The sequence below is a fragment of the Limulus polyphemus genome, unplaced genomic scaffold (genome assembly GCF_000517525.1).
Source record: "Limulus polyphemus unplaced genomic scaffold, Limulus_polyphemus-2.1.2 Scaffold101, whole genome shotgun sequence".
Lineage (NCBI taxonomy): Eukaryota > Metazoa > Arthropoda > Merostomata > Xiphosura > Limulidae > Limulus > Limulus polyphemus.
In genome coordinates, this window is record NW_013665711.1 from 570933 (window position 1) to 588336 (window position 17404).

The 17404-nt window shown below is 31.8% G+C and overlaps 1 protein-coding gene across 6 annotated transcripts in view; it reads left to right on the forward strand.

Annotated features, from left to right (window-relative positions):
* The window catches only part of LOC106470064 (transcription activator BRG1-like), a 101758-nt gene that overhangs the window by 78585 nt on the left and 5769 nt on the right, over positions 1–17404 (forward strand). For 4 of the 6 annotated variants that reach the window (XM_013930591.1, XM_013930598.1, XM_013930606.1 and 1 more), the window contains exons 24-33: positions 381–611; positions 1066–1143; positions 1249–1356; positions 2079–2189; positions 2596–2813; positions 6939–7044; positions 8673–8906; positions 9033–9089; positions 11996–12118; positions 14343–14420. In XM_013930591.1, coding sequence (XP_013786045.1) covers positions 381–611; positions 1066–1143; positions 1249–1356; positions 2079–2189; positions 2596–2813; positions 6939–7044; positions 8673–8906; positions 9033–9089; positions 11996–12118; positions 14343–14420 — 1344 coding nt within the window. Of the gene's footprint in view, positions 1–380; positions 612–1065; positions 1144–1248; positions 1357–2078; positions 2190–2595; positions 2814–6938; positions 7045–7363; positions 8642–8672; positions 8907–9032; positions 9090–11995; positions 12119–14342; positions 14421–17404 lie in introns of those variants that run through there. The other 2 variants (XM_013930613.1, XM_022399452.1) reach the window with 2 other exon arrangements.

A 17404-nucleotide genomic window follows, 5' to 3' on the forward strand; every position in this document is an offset into this window, starting at 1 on the left:
CACACCTGAACGCTCACATCCTTTTAATTATGTTTGAAATTATGAACATTGCTCAACATCATGAAAATTAAACCTTATTTTCAATAAGCAATCCTGAAAAATATTTGGGGGTGCTTAACTTTTTTCCAGGTGTATATATAGATATATAAGAACAAGTGAAGCTGTTGTACAGAAATTTTACTTCATGTTGTAGTAACTGAGAGGCATTAAGAGGTGTTACTAACTTAATACCTTATTTGTTTTGAAGAAATATAATTGACATAAAACTTTTTAGTAAGTATATACACATACGTGCTTATGTATTCAAAAAGTGTTAGGAAATATAATTATAAACATGCACCATTTGAACATTAAATCTAATTAAATATTTCTCATGATAGGATCTTCAAGCCCAGGATAGAGCCCATCGTATTGGTCAGCAGAATGAAGTACGTGTACTGAGACTGGTTACTGTGAACTCAGTGGAGGAAAGAATCCTAGCTGCAGCCAAGTACAAGTTAAACTTAGATGAAAAAGTAATTCAAGCTGGTATGTTTGATCAAAAGTCAACAGGTACTGAGAGACGACGATTTCTGAAGGCCATTCTTTCTCAGGATGAAGGAGATGAAGAGGTTTGTTTTCACTTTGTAGTTTTTGTTCTCTTCTTTTTTTTGTGTGTGTGTGATTTGTAAAAATTCTTTGCATCTGATTTTTTTTTTTGTGAGTTGATGTGTTGAAGGTAAAAATATATGAAAGCTATAGACATGTAAATATGGAACTGAATTTGTTATCAGAAAGGTCATTGCATAGATTTAATAAATTGTTTTTTTGTTTTGATATTTATTTTTATAAATATTAAATTTGATGTAACGTGTTACGTAAACAGATTTTCTTTAATTTCTGTGACATTTAATACCAGTAATATCAAAAACAAATCTATTCTTACAGTTGTAAGGGTCTTAAAATATTATTTTTTAATATATAAACTAATTTTTCCATTAATGTGCAAAAATGCATTATGTTGTATTATTAAGCATGTTGATATTTACACAAGTATTTTATATTTTATTGTTATCTATTATGTAGGAAGAAGACGAAGTACCGGATGATGAAACTATTAATCAAATGATTGCTCGAAATGAAGATGAATTTGAGCTGTTCCAGGTGAAATGTGTTTCTATTACTCATTTTTTATTAAATTCACTTCAAGCAGATCATAATAGTTATTTTTATTTCTACTTTTACTTAAAAATTTTTTTTTTTAAACAGAAAATGGATATAGACAGAAGACGAGAAGAAGCACGCAATCCAAAGCGGAAACCCCGTCTTCTAGAAGAAGATGAACTTCCAGGTTGGCTGGTTAAAGATGATGCTGAGGTAAGATGGTGTTTTTTTCTTTCTCTCTCACACACACACATCTGTATCTACCATGATATAAATTATCAAATCCATATAGTTAAAATCAGTTATTTTATTATTATGTTCTGGTTAAGGGAATAGTGGTATGAACCTGGCTTATTAGCAATGTATAAATCTTATTTAGAAGAAGGGGAGAAAATGTTTAAGGAAAGACAAAGAAACAGAATTTCATTGAGAAAGGATATTTAGAATATATAATTAATAAAGATAGGAAAAAAGGCACACAAATGTAAACACTGACAGTGACTTGTGCTGACAGAACAAATTGCCATTAAGAGGTTAATATGTGTTGATAGATCAGGTTTCTTTGCACCCTATTAATTTTTTTTTCAATTATGTATTTTAAGATAATAGAGTGTTGCTGTCTTTAACATTTATTAACATATTAAAAGTTGTTTATATAGTATTACTGTGGTTACAAGGCCCCTAATGGTTTGCACTTTGGTATACACTTAAAGAACCCTACTTATTTCTCTTTATGTTTAAGTAATTTTTAAATAGTTCACTAGTAGCTTGACCTATATGCGAATTTGGTCAGTTCTTATAGAGTATGTAAGATTTATTAAAAATAAGGATCTTATTCTTAAAACAATCTTAATCTGGTGAACTTTTAGTTGTCTCTTTCTATAGATGTCTAGGTGTTTTAGAAATAATAAACCTGTAGTTTGATTTTTTATTAGGTGGAGAGACTTACAAATGAAGAAGAAGAAGATAAATTATTTGGACGTGGATCTCGTCAAAGAAAAGAAGTAGATTATTCTGACAACCTGACTGAGAGGCAGTGGCTAAGGGTATCAAGTGGATGTGTTTCTATGATTTATCATGATAAAACAACTGAATTAGAATGAAACAAAGAATAAGTGACTTTTATTAGATTTGATAAAAAAAACAAATGTATGTAAAGTGTTAAGTTGTTAGCTTCTCTCTGGCTTCTTGTGATGGCCTTTGTTGTTTGCCAGGTCTTCTTTTGTGGGTTGTGCAGTGCCTGTTCACAAAGTTTCATTATCCTATCCTGTATTATTGTGAGACTTTATAATAATTTTATATGTTGATACTTTTTTAAGACCCTTTTATGTTTCAGTTCTTGTAAGTACATGTTGCACATACACATTATTTTATTACAGAGACTAACTTTTGTCTTTTTTTTTTTTTTCTTCATGACTATAGTATTAATTATTTGTAAAATAATTCTGTTAGGCTATTGAAGATGGCAATCTTGAAGAAATGGAAACACGGCGTAAAGTCCGAAAACAGCAGCAGACTCCTAAAAAACGTAAAAGGGAGCTGGAAGTTGATGATAATAAACCTAAGAAAAAGCGTGGAAGACCACCTTTGGAAAAGATGTCACCCAACCCTCCAAAATTAACAAAACAAATGAAAAAACTGATTGATGTTGTCATTAAATACAAAGATAGGTAAGGAGAATATACTTATAAAGCTACATTATGCTAGTTTTACATTTGGTAGTTGTTAGCTAGTTAATCCTCTCGCAAATAGGATGGTTATATTGTGCATGTCACAACCTTTTACAGAGTTACAGTCAAAATTTAATTAAATTACTTTATTATCAATGTATAAGAATAATGTGGCATCCAAACATAGCTAGTAAGTCAAATTCTAATAATATATATATATGTTTTGAAATCTTAATTTTATAAAGAAATATTTTTAAAAATCCTCAATTTTCATTAATTTGAGAATTATCACATTTGTTCTCTAAGTCATCTCCCTTCTCTAACTTATTTACTTCCCCTCTTTGAAGTATGGAACTCAACATAAATTACTCATTATAATATATATATTACTAAATTAAAGTAATTTTTGTAGCCTTCAATCTTGTTTGTTTACAGAGTCATAAAGTAGAAAATTAAATCCACTTGCCAGGCCCAACTGTCACATCGTTTATTTCACTAATTGTCAATAATTCTGTCTGAAGTTTTATATTATATCACTTATAACCATTAAAGGGCAGAATATTAATTTAGTGAATGACAAAGCATTAAAATATGTAGGTTTTATTGGCCTACAAGACTTCCAGTTCTTTGTAAGTGTAATACAGTTGTGTGGGAAACCCATGAAATATACAACATTGTTGATATTTGCAACAATATGAAAGTGGTCTCAGTAACAATATGAATATCTACTTGATTGTTGTGATGTATTTTTAGCATTCAATCACTTCCAACTTGTAAATTGATAGTTTTAAACCAAGATTTTCATATGAAATAAAACAGGTAAATTACCACTTAAGCAGGGTTTTTAAGGAAATATAAGCTATTCAGAAATAATGATAATTTAAAATACTTCATGTATTGTATATAATAACTATAACAAATTATTCTCATCATCCATTTATAGCTAATGGAACATAGTCTTTTTGCACCCATTGCATTGCTGAAATAATTATTGTGATATGACAGATAACTAGTGGAAAATGATAGCCCTCAAATGAGAAATGTCCATACTTAGTGTACCATCTAAAGAGTATACAGTTGGAAATTAATATACATTTTAATTTTAATGCTAAAGTCATCTCTAGCATGAAGTTGTTATAGTGAAGATAACAAAAACCTCAACAGTGATTAATAATTAAAAAACATAGTCACAGGTTTCTTTTTTTTTTCTAGACATTCTAAAGAAATTATTCCTGAACATTATCTAGTCGTTCCAATAAGACTTTGTGAGAAGCAGTGAAAACATATATTTGTATATCAAATTTGCATTCCTAGGGCACCTTCTAGCTTATGTTGTATGGCTTCCTGTATATGCTTCGTTAGACAGTCAATTTTTTTAAAGTGAACTTCAAAAACGTTTTAATCATAACTGAATATTGTTAGTATTTTATAATGTAACTGAATAAGAAGTCTTTACTGTATCCTATCTTGTCAAATATGCTCTTGTCACTTTAAAAACATACAGACTTTATGATTTCTTATATGAAGACTGAAAAACCACTTAAGAATATTTCTAAATGTTAGCCAAACTGAGTGTGGCAGACTGTGAATTCCAGGGTCTGTGGTTCACATCCAAATGCTGAATATTTGCACTCTTGTATTATAGGGTTGTAAAATGCACCCATGGTCCAAATCCTCACCATTTGATTAGAATAGCTCAAAAGATTTGTGGTGAATGTTTTAGAGTACCTGCCTTCCATCAAGTCTATCAATTCAAAATTAGGGTCAGTTAGTGTAGATAGCTTTTGTGTAGTTTTGCACGAATACCTGAAACAAACAAACGAACAGAGAACACGAGGTAAAATCGGTCTTTTATTTATAACGACAAATTTAGTTTTACGTATTTATCTTAATACGTTTACTAATTTTGTTTTAAGTTTATGATTTAAAATATAATTTACCCTTCTTATCTAATAGTTAAAGTGAATTTTGTTTGTGATTGTAAAGAAATGAGCTTTTTGAAAATGAAAGAGATTTTGCTTTTGGTGGGGGAATGCAATATTCTCTAGCTTTTATGCTTAATTATAACTGCAGCATTAAGGAGGTACTAGTTTCATAGCATACCCTTCTATGGCAGAGAATCTTATGGCTTTTGTTTGAATTCACTGTTCTGTAGAGTTGTTCCTATGTAAACTTTTATTTTTGTGAAACTCACGCTTATGCGAGTTTGTGTTTATCAAAGTACTTGGTTGTGTATAACCGAGCTTATAGAAAATTATACTTGTTCAAATTTGCACTTGTAATAAACATAGTAATGGTCTTTTGTACATATGCAAACTCATGCATTTGCAGAAGAGTGAATTTCACTCATGTGTAAACTTAAGTTTATTTCTGACTGATGCCATCTTACGCTTGTGCATTCAACTACTTAAGCACACTTATACTATAAATGCAGTGTCACCTTTGTACATGTTTGGATAAATGCATACAAAGTGAGTACCATTGTAATACTGTTATTTTAATGTAATATTCTTCTTTACTCTCGTTTTATATAATGGAAAGAATAACGTGTGTGCATGCATGGGAAGCTTTTTAAACTTCATTGAACGATGCAAAAATGAAATTAGGAGTATTAAAGTACAGCTGACATCACCATGTGTGTAAGGGAAGCATTGGTGCAAATAGTACTGTACATTGCTAAGAGAAAAGTATTTGGGAAATGGATCTGTCATTCTTCAGAGCTCCATCTGAAGCAGAAGTGTTTATGTTTTAAAGTTTTCTGTTTTTCATTTGTTTTTAGGCACTTAAGAGTATCAGTACCATCACCCTGTTGATTTTAATACTTTCCCCTGATACCCAAGTTTTGAAAGCATTGCTAGATCTGGTGTCTATTACTAGATAAGTCAGTCAGTTTGTCATTTCTGATAACACCATTTAGATCAGAGTGTTTTTTGTATGAGAGACATTTAGTGGGTATAACGTATTTGTGGAATAGGTTTAACCCACCTAATTTTTACTTTGCAATCATTGAGACACTCTGCATGTCCATCAGATTTCCTAACCTAATCTCATACGTGAGTAGTCTAGGCAGGTCACTTAACTACTTTAATTACTTTGAATAGAAAGCACTGTTTTTACATTTTATAAACTTTGTGCATTCAAGTATGAAGTACCACAACCATAAAAATGTTTTGTATGTGAAGCATGAGTTTTTCCCTTAGTTAATATTAATGTTTAATATGTTCCATAAATTGTTATATACAGTGTAGTAGTATTCTTTTAAAGTAATTTAGTATTATTATAAATTCTTTGAATTTTGGAACTTTCTTTTACTAATTTCTAGTAAGAGAGAATATTCAAAAAGGCATTCTTGTATTAAAACAATTTAGTAATTCTGGGATGTGTTTCGTAGTTACACCATAATAATTTTGATCACTAAGAACTAGTAAAGTGTGAGAAAATGTCATGATATCTTGTATTCAAGAAACAAAATGTAACTTAAATGTGTAGAGATAAAATATATTGAAATATTTTTTATACGAAAAAGACTAGTTTCTCATTTTTAGCTTAATAAAAGGTTCATGTATAAGTATAAAAAAGTTCACCTATGAAATAAACACCAAAAAGACTATTTCAGTATTGTTGGAATTTCTTGCTTCAGTGTCAAATGAGGTATTACTTGGCATCTTGTAATTTTCTGGTCTATGGGTTTTCATAAAATGTACTTCTATATGTGATTTTTTATTTTTTTGCTGTAAAATTTGTAATTATGACAGACATTGACTATATCATCTTCATAGTGGAACAAAAATTGAATTGAATTTTTTAAAACAAAGTTCCCATTTCTATAGAAAGTTTATTCATTTAGTATTTTTAAGTCACCAACTGTATTTACAAACTGAAAGATAAAAAATAACGTTGTTGAGGATTAATACCAAATTGATTATATAGTATGTAATATCTAAGCCAATTATTTAGATTTGTAGTTAATGTTTGATAAAATTTTTAGGAACTGGCTGATATGAAACCTGTATTTTTTACTGCTTTTTTTCAGATTTTTATAATTAGTCTTCTTTGTCTTATTTTTCTTTTACATCTCATTCATACTAAATGTTCAGCATAGTAAAGTGTGTTCTTTCACAACAGTGATGGTCGGGTGTTGAGTGAAGCATTTATGTTGCTGCCCCTAAGACGAGAATTTCCAGATTACTATGCTATCATTAAGAAACCAGTTGATCTTCGAAAGATTCGGGTATGTTTTCTGAAAGTGAGATCAGTTTGAATTACAAGAAAAGAAGAAATATTGTACATAAAAATGCAGACTTCTGTGTATGTTTGTAATGTGTGACAAAAGCAAGTGGTTTTGAGTTAATAATGCATGCACAGAAGTTCAAGTAGTAAAAGAAAATACAACATAATGCATTTTTAAAAAAGAAAATATTTGCTGTAAGGTAATTGCAAGATTAGAAGAGTTCTATCAGTGGTTGTGTAAAGCTCTATAAATATGCCCTTTATAGCCAGTATAACACTATCAATTTTAATTTGTAGATATATTTTTATACTGTTTTTAGACCACTCCAGTGGCTCATCGTTAAGTCTGATGTCTTATGATGCTAAAAACTGAGTTTTCATACCCGTGGTGAGCACAGCACAGAGAGTCCATTTTGTAGTTTTGTGCTAAACAATAAACAAGTAAACAATACATGTGTAGAACAGTTTCATAAATATATTTTGTGACTTTTTGATTCAGAATGAAGTAGTACTGCACAGTAATGGTTATTGTGTATCAATGAAATTAAACCGGTGTTGTATTAGTTATAAAATGTCATGTCATGGTTGCAGATTTAAATGTAATATATTACAGGAGATTTTTGTGTCATGATTTTAGTAAGTTTGGGTAGTCATGGTAACTATCTCCTGAAGACTAAAGAAATGTTTTAAGAACTACTTTTTCAAGAAAAAACTGACTGAACAAAAAGTAATTTTATTTCTTCATTAATGTTCTGCTCCTTTATTTAGATGGAAAACTTGTAGAATACTCAGTGGATAGCTAACAATATATGTTGTTATTTCTTTGTTCTTTTTCCGTCAATATAAATTACCAAGAATTAGTTATCTTGAAGTAATACCTGAAGTGTGCTTGTCATGTTCTGACTTGGACTCACTTTCAGAAACCATATGTACTTCTTATTCTTAAGATGTGTCTCGAACAATTATTGCTATAAAGTGCCCCATCTAACTTGTTTGAATCGGCTGCTTGACGTGGAGGAGATGTTGTCATATTTGCAGCTATTTCATAGTTCTTCAAACATGATATTGTGAGATTCCAATGCTTATTTGATTGATCTTTGCAATTCTCAGTCTCATTTTCATATATTACTCATGATAAATATCATTAGTATCACTTAGCATGCTTCCAGCAGGCTACACCTAAATCCTAACTGCCCTTCAAGTTTTGGGCTTTCTGGTGCATACATCTGTAGATCTCTTAGATCATTGATGTCTTCCTGTGATGCCTTTAAGTAATTAGTTGAAGATAGACATTTAGCTGGCATCTGTTTTGAAAGCTGTATTTTAGATACAAAATGATAATTTTAAAAACGATTACTTGTATTGTTGGGTTGTCAAGCTTTTTTGGAAGTACCACTTTTCCATCTTTCATGTTAGATGTAGCTAGAACAGATGTTCTTTTACCCTACATTTGGCTTTATCAGTGGTATACAAATTCCAATCCATTGGAAGTTACATAAAGTAACTGTTAAATTCATAAAGCTTTTTTTTCTTTAACTCTTGGTTGAAAAAGGATTTGATTAAGCATCAAAGAAATTGTGTTTGTGGTTCTTAAATGTTTTTAATAGTCTTAATTTTTATGATAAACAGCAAAGAATAAGAGAGCATCGTTATCGTAACCTTGATGATCTGGAAAATGATTTCATGATCATGTGTCAGAATGCTCAGACATATAATGTAGAAGGTTCTATGATCTATGAAGATTCGATTGTTCTTCAGTCAGTTTTCACCAGTGCAAGAGAAAGGCTAGAAAATGATGGAGATTTAGCTTTGACTGGTGTGGATGAGGAAAGTGAACCTGAAAATCCTGAAGATATGGATAATGTAAGTAATTTTAATTTTTTTGGAAGCAGAAGTTTAAATACAAAAAACTGAGCATAAGGTATTAGATGTATTAACAATTTTATCAAAGATAATTCTTCTATAATCACACATTCTACCTTTTAACAGAGTAGCAGAGGATGTATTGGTGCAAAGGATGTATTGGCGCAAAATATTTATATAGAGGTAAGAAGTCTTTAAAGACCTCATTCTGAAGTTTCTTAACTTTATCAACATAAAAGAAACACTGAAACATTAGGACGTGTGTAATTTTGGCAGGCACCATAGAAAATCTTTAATTGTTCTTTAAAGCTAATATCATATTTTAGAGCAAATAATTTAAAATTAGTTTTTGTACAAGTTCTAAATCTGAACTTTTAGTTGAGCTGTTCATCTACATTTTTGCAATTTAGAAATTGTAGAGCTCCACTCTCCCCTCCAAAAAATGTGTGATACAGCTTTTAAAAATGGTATTGTGAAGAAAATGTAAGATTATAGGCTTTATAGGATTTAAGAAATATGAAGCATATATAACATTTAATCTTCAAGCTATTTTATGTGAGGTAATATTGCTAGAATCTGTCTTTAGTCCTTTTTTAGACAGATTACTGTACCAACTGGAATCTTAAGAAGACTTTCTTAGGACAAAAGTATTAGACATTAAAAATTACTATATATAACTTCAAGCTTCAACTGTTTTACATAGAACTATGCAAAAGCAGTACTTAAAAGAAAAAGTTAATTTATCTTTTAAGTTTTGTGAGATAAAGATCTGATAGGAAAACAAAGCTATAATGCATAATTAACAGTTAATAAATATAATTCTTGGACTGTAAATTGTTGGGAATTTTTGTACTCACCAGATACATATCTGTTTGAATATAGTTTTAGTAAATAAATCTTATTTTTGTTTCAAATAAACAGTTATTTGTTTAACCCTATGTGCACAAGGTCAGTTCATTGGACTGAGACCATACTGGAGAAGTAATTAACATCCTCTGTAAATCTTAACTTACTATGTGTATTTCCATGAAATATGAGAAGGTTTTGATAAACAACATGAATATGTTGTACACAAAAAAAATCAGAATTTTTAGTTAAGTATTTGTATTAAAGATTTGACTGTGAATATACTGAGTCAATTTGACTCAGACACTGATTACCCCCCCCCCCCATTTCCAATATCCATGATGGTGGGCACAGCACAGATAGCCTATTGTGTAGCTTTATCCTTAACTGCAAACAAGTGTGCATTAAAAGTAAAAATACTTTTTTTTTCATCATACAGTATTCATATTTCATTTACATAAATCCTAAACTTATATTTTAGTATTTGCTCTGTAACACTAACTGTAGAAAAATCGACTGTTGCAAATGTTAAAAAGTATTGAATAAAATCAAAAGTACATTTTTTTTTCCTCAGTATACTGCATGTTGTAATAGACAGCTTTAGGCATCTAAATGTTTCACAATTGCTTTCACTTTATTTTATTGTTTTCCTTCTCTTTGAACTGTGTCTAACTGTTAAACTAGTGTAACAAAGCAATAAATCACCCAGTAACAGTTTGTAAAACGTTACAGTAAACAAAGTATTGATTTACATCACAAACAAGCAGGTTGTGTGCATTTTTTGCTGAGAAATTTTGTATTTATATATTTATTTATTTTTTCATTTATGTTTTATCATAGCCTGGCATAGCCAGGTGTTTAGAGCTTGACTCGAAAATCTGCTTGCCCTTCCAGCTGTGGGGGCATTATAGTGGGATAGTCAATCCCACTACTTTTTAGTAAAAGAGAGCCCAAGAGTTGGCAGTGGGTGGTGATAACTAGCTGCCTTCCCGCTAGTGTTTCACTGCTAAATTAGGGACAGCTAGTGCAGATAGCCCTTCTGTAGCTTAATGCGAAATTCAATACAAACCAAACAACAATAAGTTTTATGATCAAACCTATTAAGTCTTTAATTTTGATATTGTAGTTATTTTTATATCAATAAATAAAAAGTGTTCATAAAAAAAACAAGAAATTTAGTGTTTATGTGTGGAATCATGTTTTTCAAGTCTTTGTACCCATAACAACAAAGCCCTGATGCCCTCTAAGCCTTTTTTGTAACACTGGTGTTGTTTCACGAATGATTTTTTTTTAAATTCAGATATTCAACTTAGAATACAAAATATAACCAAACATAAAAAAATATAATGTCCTAAGCTATTGTTATTTAACTGGCTTTCTAACTAAGCTATAAGTAACTTAAAAATTCTGCTAGCTGGTCTAGCTCAACTTGGACAATATCGAACAAAGAAACTGAGTCCAAATGTTTCAAAACCTGTTAGCTGAATGATCTAGTCTCAGAAAAATCTTCTTATTCTGTTGGTTGTAAATAATCCAATAGCAACTAGAATTATTGACATTTTTTGAAAGACAGAATGTGATAGGAGGAAAATGCATCTGAATTTCACTTATTTGTTTATATCTCAGTGAAGCAAGAAGCTTGACATTTCAATTTTGGTTTGGAAATGTCTGTAGTATAAGTGTGTAATATTTGGGAAACTTAGGGAATTTTATAGGGGCAGAACGAAAATCCAAAATGAGCAATTTGGGGCAAAGTAGTGTCACTTAATACAAAGAAAGGAAGACTTATGAATTATTAAGATATTTTCTTTTGAATTTAAGAAATTAAAACTTGAATTATAAACTATGTTTAACGAAATTTTGAATGTAACTAAAAGGTCATGGCATGAACACTTTGACCCTCAACCCCACCCTTGCACATACTGTTAATATATTTTTGGCTCTTGTTTCTAAAATATAAGAGTAGAAAATAATAAAAATTACATTGATTTCTGTTGATTTTTCTAAGGATTTTGCCCTGCTATTTTAAGTATAAGTGACCTAAAGTTAGAAATAGTTGTGTGTGAATGTTTTTCACTGTTATGTTAAGCATATGTTGTATAAGACAACATATTTGAATGCACAAAGATACAAATATTTATAGACCAAGAAGATTAGTCCTAGAACATTGTTATTGTAAGATCACAAATGTTAATGGAGGTCTCAAAAATTTTGTGTATTGATATGGGTTATCTTTCTTCCAGGGTGGTGCTGATGATGACCAACAAGACGATTGTGATGATGATGACGAAGAAGAAAATCAAAGTATGAAAGTGAAAATACGACTGAGCAAGGGTGGGGAGGGTTCATCAAAGAAAGTAATAAATGTAGGTAGAACATTTTAGTTGTTTTTCACTATTAGCCAAGTTTCTGGTGCCTGACAAATGAAAGTCCTCTTGGTATAATTATTATAAAGAATTGATTCTTTGTTTTTATTAAACTTCTCATGTATTAGCTATGTAGTAGTTTTGTCGGTTCTTTTGAGTTTCATGATAATCCATCAGTAGTGAAGATTCAGCAAACCTTTCTGTTATCTGTCATTTAGATTGGTTGTTTCATTTTCTAAAGCTCACAGCTTCTCTACAGTTTCAACTTTTCTCTATATTATTCACTCAGTCTTTATTAAGACATCTGTTGTTTGTCTTGTTAAATTTTCCTTTTAAATGAATCAGAGAGTTTCCTGTTAAGTATTTATCATACAAGACTGGCTCCTAGCAACTTTTCTCGTATAACCTGTATACTTCTTATTAAATCAGAAATGTTAATATTTTATGATTAGCTTTAGAAAGATAACATACATTTTCTCCAAATTACAAAATATTCTTCTCAATAGGAATCTAATAGTAACTGCCCTCTATATCTATTGATAGTTGTTACATAACCCAGAGAGTTTGGAATAATCCTATAATTGAAAACTTTTATTGATTTAAAAATCTTTTGTAAGTCATTTGCTTTTTATGAAGAGCAAAAGCACTTGTATCAGATTATTTTTAGTTTCTCTAGAGCAGGGCTTGGTAACCTGTCGCTCCGGAGTCACATGCAGCTCTTTAACTGTTTTACTGTCTAATTATTGAAATGGGGTTACATGCATTACAGCTCTCAGTATCTTGCATTTTTATTGAATTTGAAAAAAATGGCTCTTGTTATTTGGGTTGCCAAACCCTACTCTGGAGTTATACTAAAAAATTGTGACAAAACATAGCTCGCTGTTTCAAAATGGTTTTCCAAGTGCATTAAATTTGAGTAATTAAGAGGAAGAGCCAAAATAAATTATAACAAGGCCTCTATAACCCACCTCTTAATGGCTTCTGTCTTTAGGACAGTTTGGATAACATAATTGATGCAAGTTATTTACTGTCCCTCTCTTTCATTTCACTTGAGTTTTATCATTTCAAATAATATTCTGTATTCGAGAATAAGGGGGCAAAATATTTGGTGTCTGTGTGACAAAGAATCAAAAACTACTTGAATGTTAAGATATAAAATATGATGATTTAAAGACTTTTGTGGAATATTAACTGCCATTGCTGATATTATAAAAGAATCTTAGACTAGGTTTGAAAAAACATGATGTTGCCTTTAATATGAGAAGTACAGTTAAATTATTTTGTATATATATTATTGTCTTATTTTTTGTTTAACATTATTGTATATGAATATGAGTTCTTACAGATTGACACACATTTATGGAAACATAAAGATTACCTGTTAAAACATAGTCCTTTCTTTGGCACATGCCAAAATTTAAGAAATTATTCCATATTAAGTTCACAACAAAAAACTGTCTTGAAACACTTGTGATTAAATATAAATATTCATTGGAAACTTCACTCATCAAACTACTAAATCAAGCCCCATGAGCAAAGTTCCAAATATGACATGGAGTACTTGAAACCTTTTCACTGTTAACTGTGTTATATATTAAGACACAAAAGTCCCCTACCATTTATCTAAGGTACATAGTGTTCTCATTCACATATTTGCTTACGGTTTTGGCTCATCTGTAATAGGGTAACTTGGGTACTATAAAAATGTTATATATACACACATACACATAGAATTAATACAAAATTATACTTAAAACTTCATCACTGGGATATTTCTACACAAATTACCTCTGATAGAATTAAAATAATAATAATAATAATGAATTTTTTTTTGTAACAGGTTAACATGAAAAGTTTATTTTCATTTAAAATAAACAAGATACTTAAAATTAACAGGCATGTGAATATTATATAAGGATTTTTGTATACTGTTAAGAGTATCAGTTTGGTGTTTTCACAAACTGCAGGAAACAAGGTTAGAAAATTGAGCGCATTTCGTACATAATAACTGTATATAAATGTATGTTTATAATTATGTATATACTATTTGAAACCCAATATCTAATTTGAAAAAAAAAAGATCAGTAGATCCTTTGGAGTTTTTGTTGGAAGAAATTTGTTGGTCATATCTTACAAACATAAAAATTGTATCAGTTGTAAAATTAGATTCAAGACTCAAGAACATGAATTAATATGCTTGATGAATCCTATTTTTGTGTTACAGGAAAAGATTAGAAAGAGAAAAGGCCGACCTAGCAAGCGTTTTGTCAGTGATGATGAAGATTCAGATGAAAGTGATGAGGTAACAGCATCTTTACATGAAGCTGCATTAAATAACAAAAATATGGGTAGCAGTCCTGTGCATGCTGTTTAACAGTGATACATATTTGATTTCAAGATATTAAATTTTTCAGTGTATAAAGGATTATTAAGAAAACTTTCTTGTGTGTGGTCAGCATATACATTTAAAGTGTTCACATCTAACTAAGTAATGTTTCTACTGATCCATCTCTCCACAGACATCTTTTTCTGTGCATATGATGAGGTTTTAGTGAGTTACGTTCAAAATTTAAATTACTTTCTTTCCATAGTATACCAATAAATATTGCATAATGTAACAAACAATCCATATTTTAATAGTATACAAGTTTTAAGTTCTTAATTTTATAAGGCAATTGTAAAAAAAAAAAATCTAGAATTTCTCCTAGTGTGAGAATTGTGACATTTGTTCTCTAGGCATCCCCTCCAAAAAGTACAAAATTTAATGTAAATTACTTATTCCAAAACATGCTTATCTCCACTGATACTAATAGCTATTTCTCGATCTTCATCTTTGCCATCTAACGTTGTGTTCGCCTGCTCCAGTCTATATATACCCCACTTGACTGCCCGCAGCAATATCTAATTTGCAACACTTTATGCTGGCCCTCACACACTCTCTATGTACTGTATATAAGCACTGTATGTAGACAATAAAATTACTTTTTCTCAACAAAGCGCAAGGATTCAGACTAACGTTTCGTGATTTACATTTCCTACAAATATATAAAAAAAATAAAAAATTGGATATGAATTCCCGTGTAATGGTTTCAAGCATGGAGGCTACTCAGCCTTTGTCTGTTCCCCCTTTGTTATCTGGTGGTGGTCAGCAGTTGGGAGGGGGCACTCTCTGTGGAAGCTGTCCTTGACCAGTTTCAGGGTGAAATTGAGTCCTTCATGTAGCCTGGTGTTATCTCTCCAGAAGGCACTGATTTGAATTTTCATTCTGAACGGGATATTCTGGGGAGAATTTAGACTCCCTGTTTCCAACTACTACTTTCACTAGAGCTTCCTCTCCTGAGTACTCATCTGATCAGCTACCTTCTGCCCCTTTTTCTGCAGTTAGTTACACGTGTTTGTGAAGTTTTGGAGATACAACTAGTTGCTTTTGAGTCTACCCCTGTTTTGTTATCCAATCGTTCTCAAGGGGATTACTTAATATTTTCTTTCTCACCTGATATTGCTGCATGTAGGGAGGTTTGCAACATAATTACGTGAGGGTGTTGATATGCCCCCCCCCCTCCATTGTTTATTTGAACAACGTGTCCTGGTGTATCATCATCAGGATGATATATATTTGGACACTCAAAGGTTGGATCTATGGGGGGCGCCAGGTAGGAACCTGTTATCTCTCTTAATAGGTCGCAATTTTCGTGGATTTGTTTGACTCTTACTACTGTGTTAAAATACTTCTCTTCCCTTCAACTTTTGTTTGAAGCATATCAAAGATCACCTCAACAATTTGATGATGAGATGGGCCATTTACTGGTCACTACTATGACATGTTTGTCCTCTTCGGGACTTGCCTTGGTGTCGTGGTTGGTCCGTTGCTAGGACTTGTTGAATCTTGATGCATTTTTCGAGGGTATTCACTTACCTTCTTCTGCCCTTCGAGATTTATGGGAAGCGGCTTTTCTTTGGCCTTATTTATTTGCTGGAATTCCAGAATCTTTAGAAGCCAGAGTTGATAGCACGTTTTGCAGTCTTCTTTATCGGCTTTGGCTACTCAACCCTATTCTACTTCCACTTGTACTTCTGCAGGTTCATCTCTTCCTGTCTCAAGCTCCCCTCCTTCCACTTTTTGTTTCATTGGTTCTCTTAATCGTTTTTGCCCTTATTTTCGGGAGATATTTTTTGGTTGGTATGTGGACTTCTCCTGACAGGTTCATATCTCATTACCTTCATGATCTGGCAGTTTACTCTTTGAAAGGACTTCGTCTTCCTCCTATGACTGTGTTGACTACCTCTACTAGATTTTAACAAGGTGGTGAGTAATGTGTTATCTGACTTACAGTTATTGTTACTTTCTCTTCTGGGTCTCTCTTCCTATTTACATGGATGGTTAGAAATTCGGTGACTCTGTAGGTTCTGCCATGGTGTGCTGTGGCTCGATAGTTGCTCTCAGGATCCCCTCTACAGTTTCTATGTTCACTGCCAAGTTGTATGCTATTTCTCTTGCCCTGGATTGTGTAGAAGTTATGCAGTACAGTAATTGTACTATTTACACTGATTCTCTTAGCTCTCTACTGGCCCTGGAATTGCTTAACGTTAGTTCTCACCCTGTTCTCGTCGATATTCAACACCGATTGGCCCACTTTTCTCTATCTTCTGTTTCCATCCAGTTTTTCTGGATACCTGGCCACATCGGTATTTACGGGAACGAGCTCACTGACACCGTAGCTAAGTCCGTCTGCTCTGGTGTCATCACGGCCGTGCCTGTCCCATACATGGACTATGGTCCTGTCTTCAAGGTGTGGCTTTGTGCCAGTTGGCAGTTGACTTGGGGTGAGAAATGCCATAACAAGCTTTTCCAGATCAAAACCTTCTGTTGGTCTTTGGCCGTCGTGCTTCCGTAAGGATCGGAAGGAGGAAGTAGTCCTGGCAAGGCTACGCATTGGTCATAGTTTTTTAACCCATCATTTTCTTTTGTCAGGTATTGACCCACCGATCTGTAGCCATTGTGACACTCAAGTCACAATAGCCCACATTTTACTGTTGTGCCGTCGTTACGACCGTGAGCGGCGGCACCATTTTAGACACATGTTTTCTAAAAGTTTAACCCTGATGCTAGACAGTGTCATTGGTAATGGTGACACCGTCCGATTAGATTGTATTTTTAATTTTTTACACACTATACGTCTTTTTAATTATACATATAAATCTTTTATCGACATGTATTGGTTTTAACTTGCTGTATTTTTACATTTTACTTTAATTTACTTTCATTGTTTTTACTGGTTGTTTGGT